Raw genomic sequence first — 22713 nt, 5'->3', positions numbered from 1 at the left:
AAATTTTGATAAATGGAAAATATGCAACATATACTTTATACGTGTATTATCCATTTAATTTCAAAAGTTCAGTAAAATGATAGTGATATGAATATGGTAATGATGAAATTGATGTATTAATGGTGATGGTCGAGGTAATGATATAGTGGTGATGGTAACAATGAGGGCATTGAGGTTATTGTTCTATTGGTATATAAAAAAGACCAAAGTCAAGGGACAAATCATCAATTTTAAAAATTAAGTAGAGGACCATGTCATTATTCTTTTAAAGATAAAAAGGACATTTGTCACGTAAAAATGATGGATTTCTCCAAAATTTTGAAACATGTCCCATCAAAGTCTACTTGTGTTACATGTCACAACTTATAACTTAACACTTTGCAGCATAAAATTTACAATAGCATTTTTTTCCGGACTGAGTTTTATAAAATTCATAAAAGTAGTAAAATTCGTATTAAAAAAAAAGAAAAAAAACTTTTTTATCTTTTTAACTTAAAATAAGTGAATTATTCAGAATAGTTCAATCATCTGGAGAATAATACTTGGTTGAAAAAAATGAAAAATCGGTGAATTTTTCAAGAATTAAACCCGAGATATGGACGTCAACGTGCTGGGCTTTGGCCCGGCATGAACTAGGACCTGACCTGGCCCAATGTCTTGAACTTGCAACAGAAGAGTGAATCAAATGTGTGTGAGAGAGAGAGAGGAAAGAGAAAAGGGAGGAGTGCGGAACGGTGAACGGGTTACAATATTCTGTTATTAGTTATTGCCACGTCATTACCATTGGATTGAATGGCATCAATGGTGTAAAACATGAGTGAACATATGAATCTACGGATCCCAACCCATTATATATTTATATACAAAATTAGTGGGTCAGCCGGCTTGGACATAGGCTATATTTGATCCAGCCCAGCCCATTCATAGAACTACTTGTTGATCAAAAGTTGCCTGTTGCACCCCACTTCTTAAAAAAAAAAAAAAAAAAACATTTTTTTTTCTTGTGAAAATCTTTACTCCAACTAGTTGCACCTCACAGATGGAGTCTTTGCAAATTCCTTCAACCAACTTCAGCCTTCCTTGCTCCTATCAAAGCTCCTTTTCTCAGCATTATAACCAATATATATGGAGTGCAATAGCAGAAGATTATACTAAGAACAGGGAGATTATGGAGGTGTAATTTTATTTTCAATAATACCGATGAAGAAAAACAATGGCAGCATAACCAATCAACCAATCGTAGGCTTTGGCCCATCAAGAAAAAGAGGAAGATGAAAGAGTGCAAACATTTTTAATCTTGGGGGGTAGTGCAAGGTGTTTCTTTTTTAAAGAGTGCAACTAGTATCAAGTGATATCCGACTAGCTAATCCCTAATAATAAACATTTGACATCGGACCTGAACATTAGTAAATCAATATTGCCACCATCATAATGTCTTATCTCATTCTGGGGTTGGAAAACATTTTTTTATTTTTTTTTTAAAATCTTTTGTATCTGATTTATAGTTTTTAAAAGAAAACTCTATTACTTGAGCATTTATGCACTAAAATAATTTAAAATGCCATTGGTAGAGTGATCAATTAATTAGTTGTTGAGCCTAATGAGGATGTGTGGTACATGAAGATATATCCAACTGTAGATGGAAAAATACAATGGTGAATGATGGTTAAACATTTATGACCACTAGCAATTGTGAGGGTACCAAAATGTTCATCAATGAAATAATTGTGCAAAATGATTTTACTATTGACCCGATTAAGTCGAAATATAATATAACAATCAAATATACATTAATAGGGTAAGGCTAAAAGCCTATATAATGAGAACCAAACCTACAACATGAACAATCTCAATATCTATGTTCAGGGAAAAACAAGACACATACCCCCAAACCCCACTCCCACATTGAAAAAAAACACTAAAGAACAAGTTCATTGATGCTGTTTACTTCAGATAGAGATATCCTGCTAATGGGGAATTCTTCCAAAACTAATGTTAAAATTATGGTCTTGTAAGGATTTCAAAATTTTTGCAGGCCAAGCCAACGCTTAACTGCATGGGTGTCATGGTTCATGGGTAATTGAAACACTTGAGCCCAACGAGTTTCGATGGTCCAGTTATGGGTAAGGATCCCTATCCAACTACTTGAACATTTCAACCGCGTAAAAGGACTATCTGTGACTAACCCAAGGCATCAATGAACATAAATAAGATGAACAAAGAAGAGAAGAAGAAACAAGCACTAACCATGAGCCTCGAATGCAGTTTCTCTTGAGTATAAAGAAGCTTGCTTATGTTCTCCCAATCACCTTAGAATCTGTTCCTTGTGAATGTTTAGAAGGTGAACTCGATCCCCTTGAAGTACTATGGTTGAACAAGCTAAACTTGTTGATCTTCCATGGAAATGAACTCATGAACTTACGAGAACTAGACTTTTCCATGTCTTTTTTCATGCAAACATGTTCTTTCTCCAAATCATTAAGTCTCATCCTTAATCGAGTTAGTTCAAGTTTCAATTCTCGGTTCTCTCGCCTAAGTGATGCATAATTGTCTTTGGGAGACATCGCTGCACTTAATGCACCACTGCTTATCCTCCATGATTGATGTGTCGGTTTATGGTCAGTGTCCATATTAGAGCAACATAAAGCATTCCGAAGCCTTACTTGCTCAAAATAGAGGACTTGGACAATAGATTGGACAGGAAGTCGTTCGTTTTGCGCAGCATGTGAACCTGCTTCTTGTGAGAGCTTTTGGAAATCTATTAATTTGCATATTTTCTTCCTCTCCTGATCCGATAATCCCTGATGTGCCTGAGAAGTGAAATAACAAAAGGATCACACTCAGTCTCAAATCAATTTTATCGGTGCATGGTTATACAATGCAAATAATTTGCATAGATCACCTAAATTCTTAAGAAATTTCAGTAAATGATTTGTGGCACAATAAAGTACCGCAAATCATTGCAAAATTGTTCAACTCCAATCTATGCATATCGAAATTACTAAAATACCCCTTTTCAAATAAATTAATCAAATTGCAAACATACCCTCATACTTGTTACCTCAATATGAAGTCAAATTTATGAAAATACCCCTGGTCAAAGATGCATTAAATTGCATATTGAAATTACAAAGTAAAACTCATCAAAGAAAATTTTACATTACAAAAGTAGCCCTCTGGTACTTGCTACAATATGAATTCACAAAAATTCATCTCATCAAAGATACATTAAAGTAAAGTAAAGATACATTTAGTGCATATAAAAATTAAAGAAATAATCCTATCGATGTTATTACAAAATATCCCTCATCATGAGGGTGCTTTTGTAGATTCATATGCATGTTATTGTACCAAGCATTATAGGTATTTTTGTAATTTGAATAATTTCTTTGATGATGAGTATTTTTGTAATTTCAATGTGTAGGATATTATATTTGATAAGGATTTGTTTTTTTTTTTTAAATTCATGCGTATGTTAATGGAACAAGCATTGAGGGTATTTTTGTATAAATTCTTTGACAAGGTCGAGCAAGTTAAAATTGTTTGAAAGTTTTATTTTAACAAGAAATCACTGCAAAAAAAAAAAAAAATTGCATTGCAAATATGAACCAAACGCAAAAATGATTTCACAAGAGATTTCTTGTTGGCTACCAAGCAATAGTAAAATTTTCATGGCAAAACATTTGCAAATGATTTGTAGTGTACCAAGCCAGACCGAAATTAAAAGACTCTTAATAAGTTATAAGTAAAAATCATAGTAAACAAAAGGGTTGGCTGAATGAATCATGTTCCTCCATTCAATTCTATCTAGACTCACATCTTCTGCTATTGAAAGTGTGTTCAAATCCGCTTTCACTATATCCATCCACATTCTTTGAAGTCTTCCTCTCACTCTTTTAAACCTTCTATTACATCTACGAGTTAATTAGCTCCCCCTTACCTTTTAATAAGCGACAAAAATGGTTAATTTAAACATGTGGTACTAGGAAACGAAAGAAATGCTTACTTTGAGGTAAATATCAACAGCTCGGTATAAACCATCATGAATAGTGCGTGCATGTGCGGGCAGAGTCTCTGCAATAACCATGAACTTGGCAAGCTTGAGGTTTGCATCAGCAGCGATTTCAGCAAGATAATTGTCCAATAGTTTTGCAACTTTGAGCAATGCACTATGTGAGGGTGAGTCAGGGATGTCGGATTCATAAGCAGAAATATCTTCCATATCATCTTCACTGTCCTGCTGAGAAAAATTTACTAGGATCCTGTGAACCGTGTCAACATCGAACAAAGTGTCACTGGCATGACGGAACAATGGAATCAAAAGATCATCAAGACTAGCCATTTCAAGTTGTGACCCAATCCTCCTCTCAAGATCAAGTCTGCATGAAATCGAGCAATCAAGCATCACCGCTGTTCGTAAAAGCCCGAAAAGAAAACTGATAGAAACGACAACTTTCTCTATAGGCAACAAGCTAACGATTGTTTCAACCACAAGTCTTTGGTCGTTTCCAATCAAACCGACAACCAAATCAGCTTTTGGTTGGCCAGATGAATTCCATAGGTTGGGTTTCTTAGAAAACACTTTCTGGGCATAATTCACAAGTGATGCACCAATACTCTCTGGATGAACCCCTCGACACTTCATGGCCACTATGACTCTCTGATACAAATCAATTCGAAGAGAAGAGAGATCTTCAATCCACCAATCTCCATCAGATTTGGCTTCCTTGCTCATGTGCAGCCTCCCCGAGCTGCTATACTCTAATCGTGAGAAACTTGACGCAATCTGCTCAGCACATGCCTTGGAAGCAATTGCGTCAATGCATTTGCTGACTATTTTCAGCTCATCGGCAAGAGGGAGTAGGTTCTCACATTGTTGCAAGACATCGACACACAATTCGAGGCTCTTGCAGACAACGGTATCTAGATATGTTTCTGCACGAGAGCCAAGGTTGTCCTTAGCATATTCTTCGGTCATTTCAAGGTAATCGGAAACACAACATAGTTGAGCAACATTTAAGGATGTAATCTCAAAGTTGATGCCATAACAGAACTTTGCGGCCAACTCAAATGACTCGGCACCCCCGGATAAGCTAAGAAGCTCTATCCTTGAAATTGTAGAATCTCTATGCTCTGCTACTAACCTTCGGATTCGACCACTTCGAGACACGAGAGGGAACTGCATTCCTCAAATTAAGATAATCAGAATTCATTGATGGATGTTAGAATGACCCAAAACAGAAATAGTTTTTACTATTCATACTCTCAAGCACTTATAGTTATCAATACTTCTTATTTACATCTAAAAGGTTTGTTTTGCAGCATTTACTAGATAAACGAATTACAATGATTATTTCATAATAAAATAGTCAATATATACATAAGATAGCGAACAAAAAAAACATATGAAATTGGAAAACTGCTTATAGAAGAAAAAAAAAATTGAGAAAACTTATTCCATCATGGCATAGTATTCAGTTCATAGGCATGGACTGTGCCAATTAGTGCTTGAATCAACAAATCAGAATTAATATGGAAGTACTTGCTTAAAAGGGCCTTATGGGAATTCCTTGTTCTTCACATAATGCACTCCATTGTTCTTTTTCACGTGGTATCTGGGATTCATTTCTTCACCTATTTCATATGCATTGGGTTCTTCCTAATACTTTCTTGATGATGTTAGGTGGTTTTATAATATCTTCTCCCACAGAAAAAGACTTTTGTGGGCCATTCTTCCTTCAACCATTTCTTGGGGGCTATGGAAAGAGAGGACTAACAGAGTATTCCGTGGTAAGGAGGGTGATGAGTATACCATGTTTATGGAAGTTCTTGGGTTATTGCTTATTTGGGCGAAGCTTCATCGGGAGTTCTTCGGTGTTTCCTTTGATGACTTTGTGTTTAAATGAGAGAGGCTTTGTAATTTGTAACTAGTAGCTCTTGTGTTTTTTCTTCTTTTGTCTATTTGCTTTCTTCTTTGGGCGCCTCCTCAGCCTCCTTTGTAATCTTTTTGTGCTTTATATAATCTTATACTTTTCAAAAAAAAAAAAAAAAAACAGTAACATGTCATGATGCATTAACTTACTAGTAAAGTTAGATGAGTCTTCAATAGAAGTAAATAACATTTTACTAAAGTCTCTCTAATGTTAATGCTTATGTTAAAACTTACATAAATGTTTATTTAACCTCAAAGAATGCATGGTACATGAGAAAAAAATAGTGTGGTCATGGTTAGGAACTCAAAGTGGGCTATTTAATTTGGATATACAATGAGGAATAACATTAAGGTCATAAAATAGTGTTCTTTTGTGATCCCACACATAATTGTGAAGATCACTGTACTTCTTGTCTCCTACAATATCTTATCTACAAAATGGATTTGTTCTTATCCTCCCCAGTCTGCAGATTTCACTACCAGTCATCACTAAACAACCATTAGTTGATATTAACACAAGACTAAGAATACTTTGAACACATCCACATGCATCATCTGTTATAAAAATTTGCAGCAAATCTTCCAATCTATGAGGATCTCTGACTGGAATCCTAGCATTAAACCACAAACTCAAGTTGGTTTTATTTGTAGCCACAACTTTTTCATAAGTAGGAACTCAAGAAACAAAGGAAGGCATGATTCCTTTCTAACCCACTACAGAGGGTGCATCACACTGTAGTGATATGCTTCTGTGAACACAACATCAAAAAGAAAGCTCTGATGTACATAACCTTGTGGCAACATCCAGCAAATATAATCCAAAATGCTAGCTGAATGATGCCTACTCGCGGATTTACATCACTGGTTTCTACATTCTAGATCTACGCACTTACGCTTAATCAAAGAGATAAAACTACATTTTGTAAGAGTAAATAAATGTACATGTAGTTGAAGATAACAAGAATATAGAACTACATTCTCTACATTAATTTATCACCCCATTGGAATCAATAAAGATTCTATGAAGACCATACCAGAAACAATTATGAATAGTAGATCAGACCATGAATCTCCCAAGGACATGCGGCTAGCATGATTATGTTAGGTTGTGTTTGGAACAGCATTTGGGAGTGGCTTTTGGCTTTCTGCCAATCAAAAGCATCTTTAGTAGGCACTCGGTTTCCCAAAAAAGGGGGAAAAGCCAAAGCTGCTGAGACTCACTTGTGGCATCTAATTTTTGTGGGAAGCCAGCCAGGATGAAAATTGCAGGATTTTGGGACAAAAACATCCCCATTTTTTAGTTAAAGAAAAATGCTCCAGACAGTTGCTAGGGTTATCTCTTTCGTCTCATTTTCATTCTTTAGACATCCAGAAGCTGCCATTTAGTTGGTTTCACCAAATGCGTTACAACTTCTAGAAATGCTCCAGACTGTTTCGAGGGTTATCTCATTCATCTCATTTTCACTCTTTAGACATCCAGAAGTTGCCGTTTAGTTGGTTTCACCAAATGCCTTACAACTTCTTGAAATGCTTCTAGACTGCAAAAAGCAGTTCTTGAACATTGCCATCAAGCAATCGATACCACAATCCCAATTCTTGTTCAAGTGATTCAAAGAGAAGTGATTCCTTAGAAGTACTTCAGTTATAAGCAGAATGATGCCAAATAACACCTTAATCATTACATATGCATGGTAAAAAATTATTATGATTCTAAGAGCAATAAATAATATACTTTCAAATAAATAATTTATTCAAAACCATATGAAAGGATGCAACCACAGTAGCTTACTCATCATAGTAGAAAGAATGAGATAGAAGAAAGAACAAAACAGTGAAACATAACAACGTAGAAGTTTACCTTATGTAAGCCAAATGTCCCTCCGGGCACTTCTATGATAATATCACTAGGAACATCAGAGAATATCCTAAAAAAGATTAATAGTTAATTAATGACACAAAAGAGTCACATCATGTGATCTAATCTTCAGGAAATCATTCAATGAAAAGTCTCAAAAGACAGCTATCTTGAATAAAGAAGCATAAGATTGTCCATTTACATAGAACATATGGGGCAAAAATGGAACTCTTTAGCTCTAACACGTACAAACATGGGTTTCCATGTAGTTATAAAGAGACACTCTGATATGAAATCACAAGGGTCAGAAGTTCAAAGCTAGTGAGATTTTATCCAAACACCCCAAGAGGTACCAAGACTTACAAACAAAGATTATTAGACCTCCCTTGAGACTGGTGTTCATCAATATAGGCTAGTTCTAGGCAATTTGGACCCAGGTAAGTTATCATCCATACGGGCAAGATAATAGGACAGTTTGAACTTAGTCTCCCTCAAGTGACATCTTGAATTTGACTGATGTCTCTAAATTTGAACATATAATAGCACTAGAGAAGATAAGAGTCCGAGAGAGATTGACTTAATCATTGAAACATTTTGGATTTGAATTTTCTAAGACATACATTGATCATAATATGCATGATTTTGATAGCTATATACAAGAGGGATTAATCCAGAAAACAAGACAGTAGGGCATAGATGAAAATTACATGGGCAGTAGCATGAATAATTGAGATGAGTATATGCACTTCACTTATGAGGAGTTTGACCTTAAAAATAGAAGAAATGAAAATATTGTTCGTAACTTTCTAAGGCCAAATTAATGAGAATAATTGTTGTTTAATAGTATTAAAATAAGTCTTTTTATTGTGAACTTAACAGAATTTTATCAATTTATGATTTGATAAGAAAAGTTTATCAGTGATATTTAGATAAATTTTATTATTTATTACAAACTTTAAAACAGATGAGAATTTTAAAGAAGCATTTATATCCCTCTTTTTCTGCATTTGCTAACTTTTGGAGAAGGTTTAGAGCAAAATTACTCCCTTAAGGATTCAGTTCAAATTAACTATTTTTAGGGTTGAAATCTAGATCAAACACTCATCAGGTTGAGTATTTTGAAGTTGTTTTAGCAAAATTGAGAAGATGGATCTAAGAGGCATTCAAAAATATTTATTTGTTAGCTTTCAAATTTTTGGTATAAAACTTGATCCCAAGTATTGAGTCAGCTGAACGAATCATGTTACTCTATTCCAATCTATCCAGAGCCAAGTCTCATGTTATTGAAATGGAATATAAAAGAACAAAAATGTGGGGAAACCCACCCCCAATATTCTTTCTTTTCCACCCTAAACAAGAACATTTGGGGTTGTACAAATACAAAAAATCAATGAATTAATCAAATTTTATTCACATAAATGGCATATTCTTTAACAATTAATTATAAATGTGGATTCTAAGTCTTTGATTTACTTGCATCCATGTTGGTTGAAAGCTATTCCATCTTGCATAAATTACTCTAACATGTTTTTTTGTGTATGAGAATGTGTGATGAGTGTTGTGGTTATGCGTATCAATCATTTCCTGCAAATATCGTCGTGTTTTCTCGACATTTTGGCAATAATACTCCAAAAGTTTCTAACTTGATGAATTTTTGCAAAACTTATCCATGTTGGTTAAGTTTAGTACCTTGATAGTGACTATATTTTTGAATTCGAATGTAAAAGGTTGAATTCTTAAAACGTCAATTGATGCAAGAGAAACTCCTTATGGAAAATTTATGGATGGTCGAATTGGGATTAGACTAAATTACACTTGATTTCCCTATCTTGACAAATGAAAGTAGAAACATAAACCCATCTTCTCCCACTATTGATCATTAGTAGAGTGTAAAAAGAATGGTAAGAACCCAATTGAGTAAAGGATTCCAAAAACATTGGCAACGTAAAAAGATAGCATTTTTTGAAAGAACTAACAGTACATAGTAGTATAGTTTTAAAACTCGCTAAAGCGAGTTGGAAATAACTTGTCAGTGTGAGTTTGTCCGATTAAGTCAGGACACAGTTTGACTCGGTCGAAAACCCAGTTCAGATTAAATATAACCTGACCAAATAAACCTGTTTGGATTGCTTTTGGTGTTGAATTTAAAAGTTTGTGATTGATATGAAATTGGATTTTGTGACAGTAAGATCTATTAAGCCAGTTTATAACAACAACAGCATAAAAATAAAACAACTATTTTTGAAACCCAGGTTGGGACGGTTTGAATAGTCCAACTCGGAACATCGACCGAGTCAAAACGGACTCGGTGGGAACCGATCCGATCCGAAAACCTGCTTTTGAAAGAAAAAAAAAACCATGGGTGACAGTGGAAGCTCATCAAACAAAACAGCATAAGTAGATGGAGAAGAGTGAGAGTGCAAACCATTCGAAGTTGTTGCATCGCTGCCTTGAGTTCTTAGAGAAGGAGAGCTGCTGCTGTTGCAGCATATGGTTGGAGTCCATGGATGAGAGAAGAAAGAAAAGAGCATAGAGTGTGTGTGAGAGAGAGAGAGAGAATTAAGAAGAAAAAAGTGAAGTAGAGATGGATGGAGTGAGAATTGAGAGTATGTGTGGTCTGGGGGTTGATGGTGTTGGCGTTGGTAACCCATTTTTGTCAAACACCTAACGTGCAATGTATACAGTGCAACTGTCCCAAGTCTCTTGTGGGTCCTCTCTCTTTTCTCTCTCACTAGTGGGCCATCTCTCTCTCTCTCTCTTTTGTGGGTATACAGTACAACTGTCCCAACTCTCTCTCTCTCTCTCTCTCTCTTCATTGCTGGATCAAATATGATTTGAAGCTCTCTTTCTCAAGCTGCACTCCAGAATTTGGTAGGAGTGGCTCTTTCTTTTTCACAAACGGTAATTGATTGTGATGGCATGCCACCAGTCTATTTGTTGTTGGTACGGAATGGATCAGATCAAACCCGAAATCCAATCCATTCAATAACATCGATTCGATCAATGTTTGGCGTGGGTTTTAGTAAGGATCCAATTGATAACCTATTGGATGGTTCTAGATCAACCATATCTCGATCCAATAAAATGTAAGAAATTATGTAATTTGGCTTATACATCTTGAAGATCAATTCAAACCTCTCTTGGATTAAACTATAGTTAGTAAATTCTCGATTGATTTGCAAATTAGACATATATTACTCTTTTCGATCAGAATTGTCATTGGTTTCAAAGATTCGAATTACTTCGCGAATCTTTGAATCCCAACAACTAGATCGCGATTTGTACGTATATTTCGTAAGTATTTTATTAAAATACGTCGTATTTCCCTGTTATCACTTTAAAACTCAAAACTCAAAAAAGGAAAAAAAATTCTAAGTTGAAAATCGCCCCACTGGCCCATCGTGGAGTTTACTTGTTGGCCATCTGTTGTCTGGTGAAATTTTCGTCTACTTCACATTAATAACATTTTAGAAACGATAATAAATTTCTTTTTGAATTTAATTAGGTCATGGGACATGATAATTGTGACATTAATTAGGATATCATGTTTTATAATTTTCATTTATATTGATTATTAGATGGATTAAAACTAAATCTTTAATTACGAATATATATTTTATTGGATAAATGTGATTGTGAATTGTTTACTTAAGATATTTTTAATTTAAGTATTGATAATTTTATTAGTATAGTAGAATTGTTAGGTCATATCATATGTTATATATATTATAATTTTTGAAAATTTTAACAATTGTTGGATCCGAATTATTTTTGAACTATTTCTGTTTCGTATTTTTACCGTCTTGCATTTTTTTCGTCAAATTTTCAAACAAATTGATGCATCACTATTTCGAATGGTACCCAATTTATTTTCATACTGTTTTTTCCCCGTCCACCGAATTGCTAACTATGGATCAAACCATGCCCAAACATATGGTACCTACGAAGATCTACAACTCTATTCGGCATGACTTGGTCGAATGAGCAAAGTACATACTCTTCCTTAGAGTAAAAATAGTAGACTCGAGTCGTTGAATAGGATAAGTTGTCTTGTTCTGTTTGAGCCTTATTGGGAAAGTATCCCAAAATTCTAGGAGTGAATGGTTGTGAATCAATCACACTTTTTCCTAAAGAGAGAAATTATTGTTTGATAAGATATTTTATTTATCCATCCGAAGGATTTACAAGGAGATTAATCTCAATTATCACGAATAAGGAATGAGAGTGACATGTTGAGATGAGAAATTAAGGAAAAATGAAAATCAATAAATAAAGGAAAAAATCTCGAAGGAAACGACTTTTGGACTTTTTTCTCTTTAAAAGAAAGGGAATTTTGAAATGCCAACTTTTGCAATAGTGAAAGTTTTTTTTATTATTCTTTGTAACTGAAGTGTTAATTTGAACGTCAAAAGGATATTTGACAAGTACCACACTAATGCCTCAACATTTTCAAAAAAAAAGAACGGAGGACCAATCATCAAAAAGATTTGAGTTTCTGAGGCAAATCAGCAAACAAGTCTCCAAATTAATATATATTTTGTATATCAAATCAGATTTGATTTGGTTTGGACCTAATCAATTGTCATTAGATCCAATTTGGATCCATCGATGAAGATTCGATAAAACCCCATTTTGACAATGGTCTGATCCAGTTCTTTTTGGATCTATTCTAGACCAATACAATCCTTTTCGAATTGGTCTCATATTGATATTAATCCGATTCAAACCCAATCCATTAACAATTATTGGACACTTCTTTCGTATAAAGTGACTTTGAGCATGTAAACATCATCGTCTTATCACAAATGTTAAGAGTCTATAATATGAATAATATTCCTCACAAAACGGACCAATCAAGGGCGGAGCCACGATTTTGCCCATGTGGGGGCAGCCAAGAATATAAAAAAAATTGTGGGGGGTGAGGGGTGGGGCCAAGTGCCCCCACTGTAAATCCACCCATGCGAATACTCACATTAGGCTGTGTATTAAGGGCACACCCAAATCTACAAAACTACCTTCATTGGACTGCACGTGTCACACAATAAAGAGCCTGTGAGGTTTGTGAGCAAAACATTTCTCATTTCAAAGCCATTCTCCCATTAATATTTAACCTCGCTAATGATTCTTTGATTTTGGATTAGATCACTTTTCTTCAAGTGCTTGAAATCATTATTTTTTTATTTTTTTTCTAATATTTCTTGTCCCAATTTGGTGTTTGTTCATTGAGCTTGAAGTAAGGACAGTATTGTCATTTTGAAAATATGCCATAAAAAGGAAAGGGAGTAAAATACAAGACATTATGGCATAGAAATGAAGTGGACAAGTACATGGTCTGGAGTGGTCACATCAGTCCTCCACGTGTAAAGAAAACCTTCAATAAGGGCCAAGGGAATGGAAAACCCATGCTTAAAGGCAGTGTGACAAGGGAGGGAAAAGTATAAATCAACTAACTTTATAAGGAGAAAGCTAATATATATGGGTTCTGCTAGGGTTCAATGTTGTTGGACGCTTTTGTGTCTAACAACCAATGAGATAGCTAGCAAGTGCAGACCAAGAGAGAAAGAAATAGACATGATTCAACCCAAGCCACCACTGTGGTATGTAATCACTTTTTGAGTAGAAGTTAGTACTAGAGAAATAATAAGGTGGTGTTGCAATCATGGTTTCAAAACTTGTCTGAGACCAAGATGTATGCTCAAGTCATCTCAGTATTGCCAAGTAACGAGATGGACGGACAAGACAATGTATCGGAGGAGATTTAAAACCTAAATTCATTTTTTTCATTGTTGAATGAGATGTTTCAAATGTATTGGAAAACTCATCGAAGACAACTCGGTCTCGTTCATGGACGATAAGAGACTTCAAAATGAACTTTAAAACCATTGTTGCAATAGAAGTGTGCAAATTAAACTTAATCTTTTTTTTTTTTTAAAGAGATTAAAGGCAAATAAGATCTCTTCTCTCTTTTTTGAGATTATATTGAGTGAGTATTCTTTGTGATTTTATACAAGGCATGGATATTGATCATGACAAAGAAAAAAAAAAGGATTTTTGGGTCTTTTTAATATGATTACGATTCTAGTCTTCTACTATGAAGCTTGGGCATGCCTAAACATTACATGCACAAATCAAAAAAATAATTCTAATTTCCTTCATGTTGCACCCCTTTTTTCAAAGGCCTTCAACCAATATAATTCAGTTATTGGTTGACACATTAAGCTTTGTACCCATAATTCTTGGGGTGACATATTATAATAATGGAGGTCATGTTTAAGTTTTTCAAATATCTAGTATATCCCATTTTTTTTATATAACTATCAGGTTTGACTTCTTTTCATGGAAAATATTTTAAATATTATTTGTAAATACCCCAATTTGCTTGAAATGAGTGAGAGGGCTCATCAAAATCCAGCAAAGAACGATGCAACCCAAAAGACTTCGAATTCACCAAGTGGGCCCCATTTCAAAAGAACCAAAGATTTTCAAAAAAATAAATTTGAGCTTAATCTTTTGTAACCAACTGATTAGGCTTAAATTTACTTTGGCCATTGATTACCTAATGTCGGGGTAAAAATTGTATTTTTGGGCTTCACTCATGTAAAGTTTAATCAATTAGACAGTTATGTTTGGAATGAATGCACTTGAGTGCTCTAACTTTTTTAGAAAATTTACCTCTTAAGCTCTTTCTTAATTTATTTTTTCCTTAGAAAACACAAAGTTTTTCCAACTCTACCCATGCATTAAGCCTTCAGAATCTTGCAACCTTGGTTTTTTCGTTTTGACCTATGGTCTCCACAAAGTGTCAATTACCTTTCTGTCCATAGTTTGTTGAGACTCGACTATGGTAATTGACATTTAAGCCCACAAAGTGTCAATTAGATTTCAACTAGAAAATTTAGTACTCATGGAGGGAGGGTAATGCTGCAATTGATGCCTTAGCTAAATTTACCATTTCCTATAACTTTTCCATGTTGTTCCCTAACTTATATGTTTTTCCTTCTTTAGCCAAGCAAACTATCTTGGGGGATAGATTGAATCTTCCGCATATCCGATTTGTAAGCAAATCTCTTGTATCTTGGTTTAATTTCTAATATAATATTTTCGCTTAGCAAAAAACAATTAGTTTAATTTCAAGCAAGTAGTATAGATTTCCTTTCTTTTCTAGTCTACTAGCATTCATATAGCACATGCATTATAATCTTTTCAAATTTCAAAAATCTAAAAAAAAAAATCATTTATACTTCACCTTTAGTCAATACTTGTGTAAAATCTCAAAATTTTTATTTGTATCTCGAGAAAAAATGAATAGGAAAATTTTGAAAAAATCTTGAAAGTGGGACATAGGGTAAAATTTTAAGATTTTGTTCTGATCATTTTTAATGAAATCTGATCTCACCATTAAATTCAAAATAGTCGAAAAACATATTTTAACCTATAAGCATGCTCAAATGCGAGTCTGAACAAAAAAATTGTAAAATTCTCGATTTTCAAGTCAAACTAGGTTAAAATAATGACTTTTTACTAGAGAAAGAATTTTTAAAATTCGATTACATCATTGGGTTCGTAACGAAAAATTATAGAAAATGACTATTTATTTATCATTTTTGGAGTCCAAAAAGTTGAATTATCGTAAACAAATAGAAACGATGTCAATTTTAGGGTCCCATCGGGCCGAAAAAATAAATTTTTGTTAGAGAAATAATTTATAAAATTTAACTATATCATTAGATGTAGAACGAAAAATTAGACAAAATAGAGTATTCATTCGTCTCTTTTGAAATCCGGATGGTTAAGTTATTGTCAAACGAAACAATAGGTAAAATATCGATTTCATCCCGTACTTATATAAATAATATTTTTAAAACAAAAATACTATTCATCATATCTTATTTTCATCTAAAATCAGTCGAAGATTTTAATGAAAAAAGTTAGTTTTTCTCGTTACTTTCAACCTCAGATTCACTGCAAATGGGTCATCGTTGACTTCCAACGTAGAAAGGAAAAACGTCTGCAGCCTCGACTTCTACAAAACTCACCAAATTTCCTTTCATTTTATCTTCTTTTTCACCCCCATATCGTTAAAAATTAGTAGTATGTAATATGTGATTTCGATTTTTAAACATTGGATTTCATTAGTTTCAAGGCCAAACCATTTTCCATCGCAAAAGGGAAAAAAGACGACGGCATCGAAATCTTCAAAACCACTGGGTCAAATTCAAAAGTCAACCGTCTCGAAGTTCAATCCATCTTGATTTTCATGCCGATCATTTTGATTTTCGAGTACGTGCTTCGATCCTATCGTACATAGAATTGTAAGGACTTTTAATTTCTATTAATAACCGTAGATTGTAAAAATTACATATAGAATTTTAACGAAAATTGGTTATATATTTAAAAAATATAGAATTTTGTTTCTTTATGTCAAATTCACGTCAGAACTTGCATATTTGATATGTTTAATTGTATTTTATAACAAATTATACGTAGGTAGGATATTTTATCGGGTTATTTCCGTCAATTGGGTTCTATGCATTGCTCAGATCCCTTTTTGATATAAGTTTTGTAAAATTTCAATTTAAATAATAAAAATGAATTTCAAAGTATGAAAAAATGATTTGATATCAAAAAATGAATATTTGAGTGAGTGAATTCGGAAAATGAATGATGTGTTTAAAAACATAAAAAGTGTAAGAATTAAAAAAAGGGAAAAAGGGGATGAAATGGTAAAATGTAATAATCACACCCGAGGGGTGATGTCTGCATTTTACATTGTAATGTTGTGTGTAGGTTGGTAAACGAATATCCAGGGATAATGATACTGGTTGCATGTTTATTTACTTTCTGTAACGCAAGACACAAGTTACATTTCTATTCTGTTATTTATTTTAGACCATGCGGCCACAGTTGTATGGTAGGAAATTGGATATCTATTATCAATTCTGTAATGTTAATTTCTTATTTATTTTCAAAGAAAATTTTTATTTTTTTTTCAAATAAAGGAAATGATATGTATATGTAGTTATTTTATGAACTGTTAAAGAGTTTGTGAATATTTGAAGGGATAGTCTGTCATATCATTCGGAGTGATATATTATCCTAGGATGTACGATAGGGACAATCAAACTCATACATGGTATGGAGCGCGTTTGAAAGTGAAGTCACAATTAGAATCCGGGTTTATTCCTCTCTATCTTTACCAATGAATTTGTAATGTAAATGTGGTCGTATACGAATGAATTATATATTTGGGAATCACATGCACGCCTAATAGGCATAGACGAAGATAATTAGTCAGTGATCACTAACAATCTATAGTAGTCGAACGTTCTGATACATAAAAAAGATACTCATTGCTTATGGTCACGTCAAACGGTCAACCTGAACCGAATAAATGGTCCCGTAAGTATGGTAAATAACGACCAACCACAAAATCAGGAATTAATATTTTATTATGAAACATCATGTCCCGAATGGGAGTGATCTAGTCATGAATCTCAACTCTTTGATTTCACTACTTCACCATTGTGTATTCTATATCTGTTGTCTTATTTTGACATATAAAATGAAATACATGTTTAATGTTTAATGTTTCCATTTAGTCAATTAGATTTGTATTAAAAAATATTATAGTAAGAACTACTGATGATGTAATGTGAGTTTTAAAATGTTTAGTTACTCATCTCTGACTATATGTACTAGTTAATTGTAGTTTCTCCTGTAAAACTTTACATATGTTAAAATGATTCAGTATATTTATTCGTTCATGTTAGGAAAAGTTATTAGAAAAAATTATTTGCTTCTTTACTGGGTAACTTTTGTTACTCACCCTTTCCATCTTTTTTTTTTTTTAGTTTTAGAGCTTCCAGTTGGCGAGACAGGCATAGAAATTAGCGAATGGGGACCATCTGGTGGGTCAGATAGACGACTAGAATCAATTACTTGGTAAGTACTGGGGTTATACCCCCTAGTGGTATCAGTTAGACTAGGAGTATTATAGCTTTTGTATTGAACATTAGGATTTTTATTAAGAGTGAAGATTTTCAATAGAATCTTGTATATTGTTTATCCTCTCGCACTATGATATAACTTACATGGCTAGATGTATATAGATTTTCCATTGTTATTCTTTTCTTGTATGTATATACAAGATATTGTAGATTTTATTTATCAAGTGAAACAGGTTGAACGCCTTGGAATACTAACATAAACAGAAGAGACCATGTTGAAATTTTGAGGCGCCACCTTGTTTTTCGAGATCTGACATGGGACTTTATGTTAGCGTTTGACGGGACGTCACAACTTGGTAATCCCCGACTTGATAGGTCAGATGAGGTGTCTAATACCTTCATTGTCTCACAACCGAACATCTTTATCCCTAACATCTTAGATTATATTAGATTTAACTTACTAGTTATTATAAAAATAGAATTCAAAACTTTTTTTTTATGATGTCCATTCACATTTTAAACTTTTTGAATGATGACGACTCTTAAAATTCGAATAGATGAGGTTAAAATTCATTGAACCTCACATATATATACACCGTTTTTATCCCCTCCCTATAATTTTTCCCTTATATATTTTATGGGTAAGTGAATAGTGATTTTGAAGCATGAGTTGATTTGAGTTCGAAAGTGGTTGAGAGGTTTCAAAATGAAGAATATGCCAATTTGAAGTTGGAATATTGAAATTGCACTTCTTTACAATTGTAAGATGGATTCTGACAATCAAACACTAAAGCTCTAATTGACTCACACTGTTAATTTTTAGAAGTTGAATTCCAACTCTCAACAGAGTACAATTCTAAGACCCAACAAAAGGAGTCAAAATCAGTATATTATTTTAAAAAATGAAATTAAAAAAAGATGTAGATGATACATTTGCCTTGGTTGCTCAAGTTTTTGGGTGATATGCAGCATAACTTTATTGGTGATTTGGAGTCTTTTGTGTCCCAAAAATCATATATAAAAGAAGATTAGAAAGCGAGGAGGAGGGAAAAGGGGAGGGATTCCCGGGTTTACGAGGCAAATAAGGACGATTATATGATTACCCACCCACCCAACTTCTGTGGGGCCAAGTGCACCCACTAATATATAATTATTAATATAAGTACATGATATGATTTGATATGATATCATGGGCTACCACCACCACCACTACCATTCATTCATCAAAACTGGGGTTAAAAAAAAAAAAAAAAACTTTTGGTCAAAGCCTAAGAACCATTAGATAGGATTGGATAATGGATCTTATTAGTATTATTGTCCTTTTATGACACGTGGCAAGGAATGGTGTGGACCCACAAAAGAAATGTCTTATGCTGGATGTATTTTAATTAAATTGTGACAGGAATCTAATCTTTTTTGTGGGGGTCCTTTTATAATTTGATTTATTTATTTAATTTTTCACAACTCTTGCACCCACAGACACCGAATTGACTCCTTTAACTTATATCGTCTCAATTATATCTAAATCTTAATCTAGATAAAGTGGAATGGGATTGTGATTCGTTTAACCAACCCTACATTATTATGTGAGGTTGTTGTTAAGGGTGTCAATGGATACTCATTTAATCAAAATCGAACTAGAATTGGAATCAAATACTCTGGTTCCGGATTCCTTTTTACTGGAGTCGATTAGAGTTGGGTCTAAATTGAAATCAAACAAATAGAATCGGAACCATTATATTCTATCCAATGGGTACCCGTGGGTCTTCGGAACCGATTTATTTTTTCATTTATTTTCATATTATAGATGATTTAAGATATGTTTTATTTCAAAATAAATGCATGTTATATAAAATTCTTTAATTTTTCATATAAATTATCAATTGGAATTTAAATTGAGTTACTCTTCTAAAAATTTATTACTTTTAGCAAAGATAAATCTTTATTTTTGAAAAAAAATCATTAATTAGTATCTTAAGTATAACAAATTATAACTAAATTAATAATTTTATTGATGATATTATAATTTTTTGAAAGGAAATTTTTTTTATAATGATTTGAAATACTTTTTTTCTCATTCGATTCTTGAGAATTGAAATCAATGGGTGCCTTTGATTTTTAACGGTTCCGGTTCTATTTAATTTGGAACTAGGTTGGGAACCAATAAAAACCAGAGCCAAACTAATATTAATGATTATGGTTCTAAGTTCCTTAGGAACCGAATCGGAACTGACTCATTGACACCCTTAGTTGTTATTATTTATTGGGTCGTGCTGGAGTAACATTGAAATTGACATCGTTTGGGACATTGGTGTGCACAAAACCATAGCTGCTCCTCACTTGTATCTCAATGAAAAACATCTATGGTTCTATAGGCACATTCACTTCAACAATGGCTCAAAGGATGTCAATTTCAATGCTACTTCAGCATTTCCTTATTTATTTTGTTATAATGTTGGATTAATAGATGTTGAATCATAAAATACTATTATGCTATATTGATCATAATTAAATTTTTTTTTTCTATTTCCTCTATCCCATAGATACAACATTTAAATCAATAGAGAATTTTTTAAATATTTTTTCTAATATATATATATTTTTTTATGTTGTTGTAACTAAGTGATCCATATGGTAGTGGGCTGGCCCAGTTTGATCCTAGGGGCTTTGCCAAACCCAAACAACCAACCTTATCCAACAGACTGATCCTCGGACTGCATACACCATCCCACCCTATCCCGTGAAGCTAATTAAGTAACCACCTTTTTGGTTAAATTCATTAGAAAAGTCCTCTGGGTTCGTAAATGCGTATACTATGGACATCCTTAGTTCTGCAGACATCTCCAACACATCTCCACATGATGGATATAATGGATATCTCTAATTATAAAAATCTTTCACACTTGAAAACAGCTCTTCTACCCAAAAATAAAATGTTCCAAATGTTCTTGGAAATTCTTACTCCCATTGAACCCTTTGTATCTATATGCATCAGGATCCCGATTCATGGATCTCTTAGTTCAAGAAATAAGAGGATCAAACCATTTCTTCCGGCTCTTTTTCAAATTCGATAAATGTTGGTTGATCATATATTTCATTATGATTCTATGATTCAGAGAATCATTTCCTATTTGATCTCTTTGAATTCCCTATTCAAAGTTGCAATCGGGCCTATTCATTAAAAAGAATCGATTCGATAACTTTCTTATGTACCCATAGGTGCAATATTGGATTTCAATCAGATTTTGGACGGAAGGGCATATAGAGATTTGAAGTCATGACTTGGGGAGTACACCCAGTCGTTTCTTACCATCTCAACTAACCCCCAGTGGGTCATATATATATATATATATATATATATATATATATGAATCAATATTATTACATTCTAATTCTTTCCCCATAACTCTAAAAAAAAATCCTTTATTGGATTCCAAATTGACGAGTTGGTGATAGCTTATCTACGTAGTTATGTACACTCTCTGAATAGGAATTCAGGTCCTTGCTTTCGTGCTTTGATGGGTCGTTTGAAATCATTTCTACGACAAAAGAAAAGGAGAATAAGTAGAAGCTTATCTACAGGCATGGAGAAGAGTGACTAATGCTTGGGGACCATGCTAAGGCAAATGATTGAAACAGCTAATGGAGAATGCTTTTACTCATATACTGAATGGAGTATAGTTATGGAACAAGAGAGTTATTTTGTGATGTCTAAGTTTTCTTTTTGCCCTCCCATTTGGGCTTTTGAGTCCGCAAGAAGATCGTGAAATTCAATTTTATCATATTCATTTATTTATCCCATTGCAATAAGTCTTGCCATCAATTTCATCAGTTTCTATTAATTTTGAAATTGAAGAAAGTTACAAAAAAAATATTGATTTTTTATTTTTTATTTTTTGTTTCATTGTGTAAAAGTGCAAAACAAGGAATATAGGATAAAGTTGTCTGAAAAGGTTGCATAGTATTTAAAGCTGATAACTAGAGAAGGTCCCATAAACAATGTGGATCAAATATAAAGACATAGAATATCACTTTTCATTTAAAAGAAGGGTAGTTGACAGGGGCAGATCACAATTTTTTTTTTTAAAATTACATAAATCTCTTGATAATTAGATATAGTTTAAGTTTGGCCCCACCCCACTCAAAATTTTGAATTTATTAGAACCCTTCTATTTCTTTAATATTTGGCAATTGCCCTCTGCCCCCATTGATGACATTGCCTCTTTTCTACAACCTCTAACGAAAAATAATTGAATTTTTTCCTCAAAAATCACTCATCTCCTTGTTCTTCAACCTTATCGGGCAATTATAATTTATCCTCGGTAGTTGGGCTTTTACCCATTTGACAACTTACTCACACACACACACACACACCCCTCGAACGACTAGAATCTGAAGGCTCAAGTACATATAATACTACATTTTACCAATTGTCACCTAAAATGCTCCTTTGATTCTTTGAAATTTACCTGCTTCATTGATCATATGGGTGAAACCACTGTCAGGTATCACTTTTCTTTATTGGATCTTGTATCGTAATGGTGGTAATGGATCAAAGGTAATGTGTCCTGTTTTATTACAAAAATTTGTCAAACCTTCACATAGTTTTGAGATGGAGCCGTCCCCAATACACTAGAAGAGTGGGCGCCTGGCCTTCGAATCTTCGTAGTTATTGTCTAAACGGGGTGCCCCAATGAGTCAAACCCAAGGACGTAATTTCCAATAATTCCGATACAATAACCCCTTCAAAAATACCATGGGTTCTCTTTCTCTATTTTCTTCTTTTCCTCTCTATATGATTTTATAAGTTAGTGTAGCATGAACTACTACACTTCCTAACCACTTTTTGAGCCCACTTGAATTGCCACATTGGCCAAAATAACATCTCAGCCCTCTAGAGTTCATAGCCCAAATGTTTTTGGTGCCGCATGGATGTGCATCATGGAACTTTTGTGAGTAACTCTCAGTCTCTTATTTTA

General features: G+C 33.6%; 1 protein-coding gene across 3 annotated transcripts; it reads right to left on the bottom strand.

Annotated features, from left to right (window-relative positions):
* Positions 1-157: 157 nt before the first annotated feature.
* On the bottom strand, positions 158-10789 carry LOC147382721 (BTB/POZ domain-containing protein At5g48800-like). 3 transcript variants are annotated; one of them, XM_086428728.1, is made up of 5 exons: positions 10213-10789; positions 7791-7857; positions 4007-5179; positions 2248-2810; positions 158-1086 (listed from the first exon to the last, which is right to left on the bottom strand). In XM_086428728.1, the coding sequence occupies exons 1-4, from the start codon at positions 10290-10292 to the stop codon at positions 2292-2294; spliced, it is 1839 nt and encodes a 612-aa protein (XP_086284854.1). In that variant the 5' UTR covers positions 10293-10789; the 3' UTR covers positions 158-1086; positions 2248-2291. The 3 variants fall into 3 exon arrangements, with proteins under 3 accessions (XP_086284854.1, XP_086284853.1, XP_086284855.1); XM_086428727.1 differs by lacking the exon at positions 158-1086 and having other exon boundaries at positions 1720-2810; XM_086428729.1 differs by lacking the exon at positions 158-1086 and having other exon boundaries at positions 1720-2810; positions 7791-10120; positions 10213-10784.
* Positions 10790-22713: the final 11924 nt, after the last annotated feature.

Source organism: Akebia trifoliata, chromosome 16, assembly GCF_017979445.1.
Source record: "Akebia trifoliata isolate Shusen 1 chromosome 16, ASM1797944v1, whole genome shotgun sequence".
Lineage (NCBI taxonomy): Eukaryota > Viridiplantae > Streptophyta > Magnoliopsida > Ranunculales > Lardizabalaceae > Akebia > Akebia trifoliata.
Note: the sequence above shows the minus strand (reverse complement) of the source record. Positions and strands in the feature narration are given on the sequence as shown.

Bases quoted from the DNA above. Each gene is read 5' to 3' on its own strand.
- LOC147382721 (XM_086428728.1), bottom strand. From the start codon at position 10,292: ATGGACTCCAACCATATGCTGCAACAGCAGCAGCTCTCCTTCTCTAAG. The intron at 7,858-10,212 runs GTTTGCACTCTC...AATCTTTTTTAG, and splicing joins CGATGCAACAACTTCGAATG to GATATTCTCTGATGTTCCTA. The intron at 5,180-7,790 runs GTAAACTTCTAC...TGAGGAATGCAG, and splicing joins GGACATTTGGCTTACATAAG to TTCCCTCTCGTGTCTCGAAG.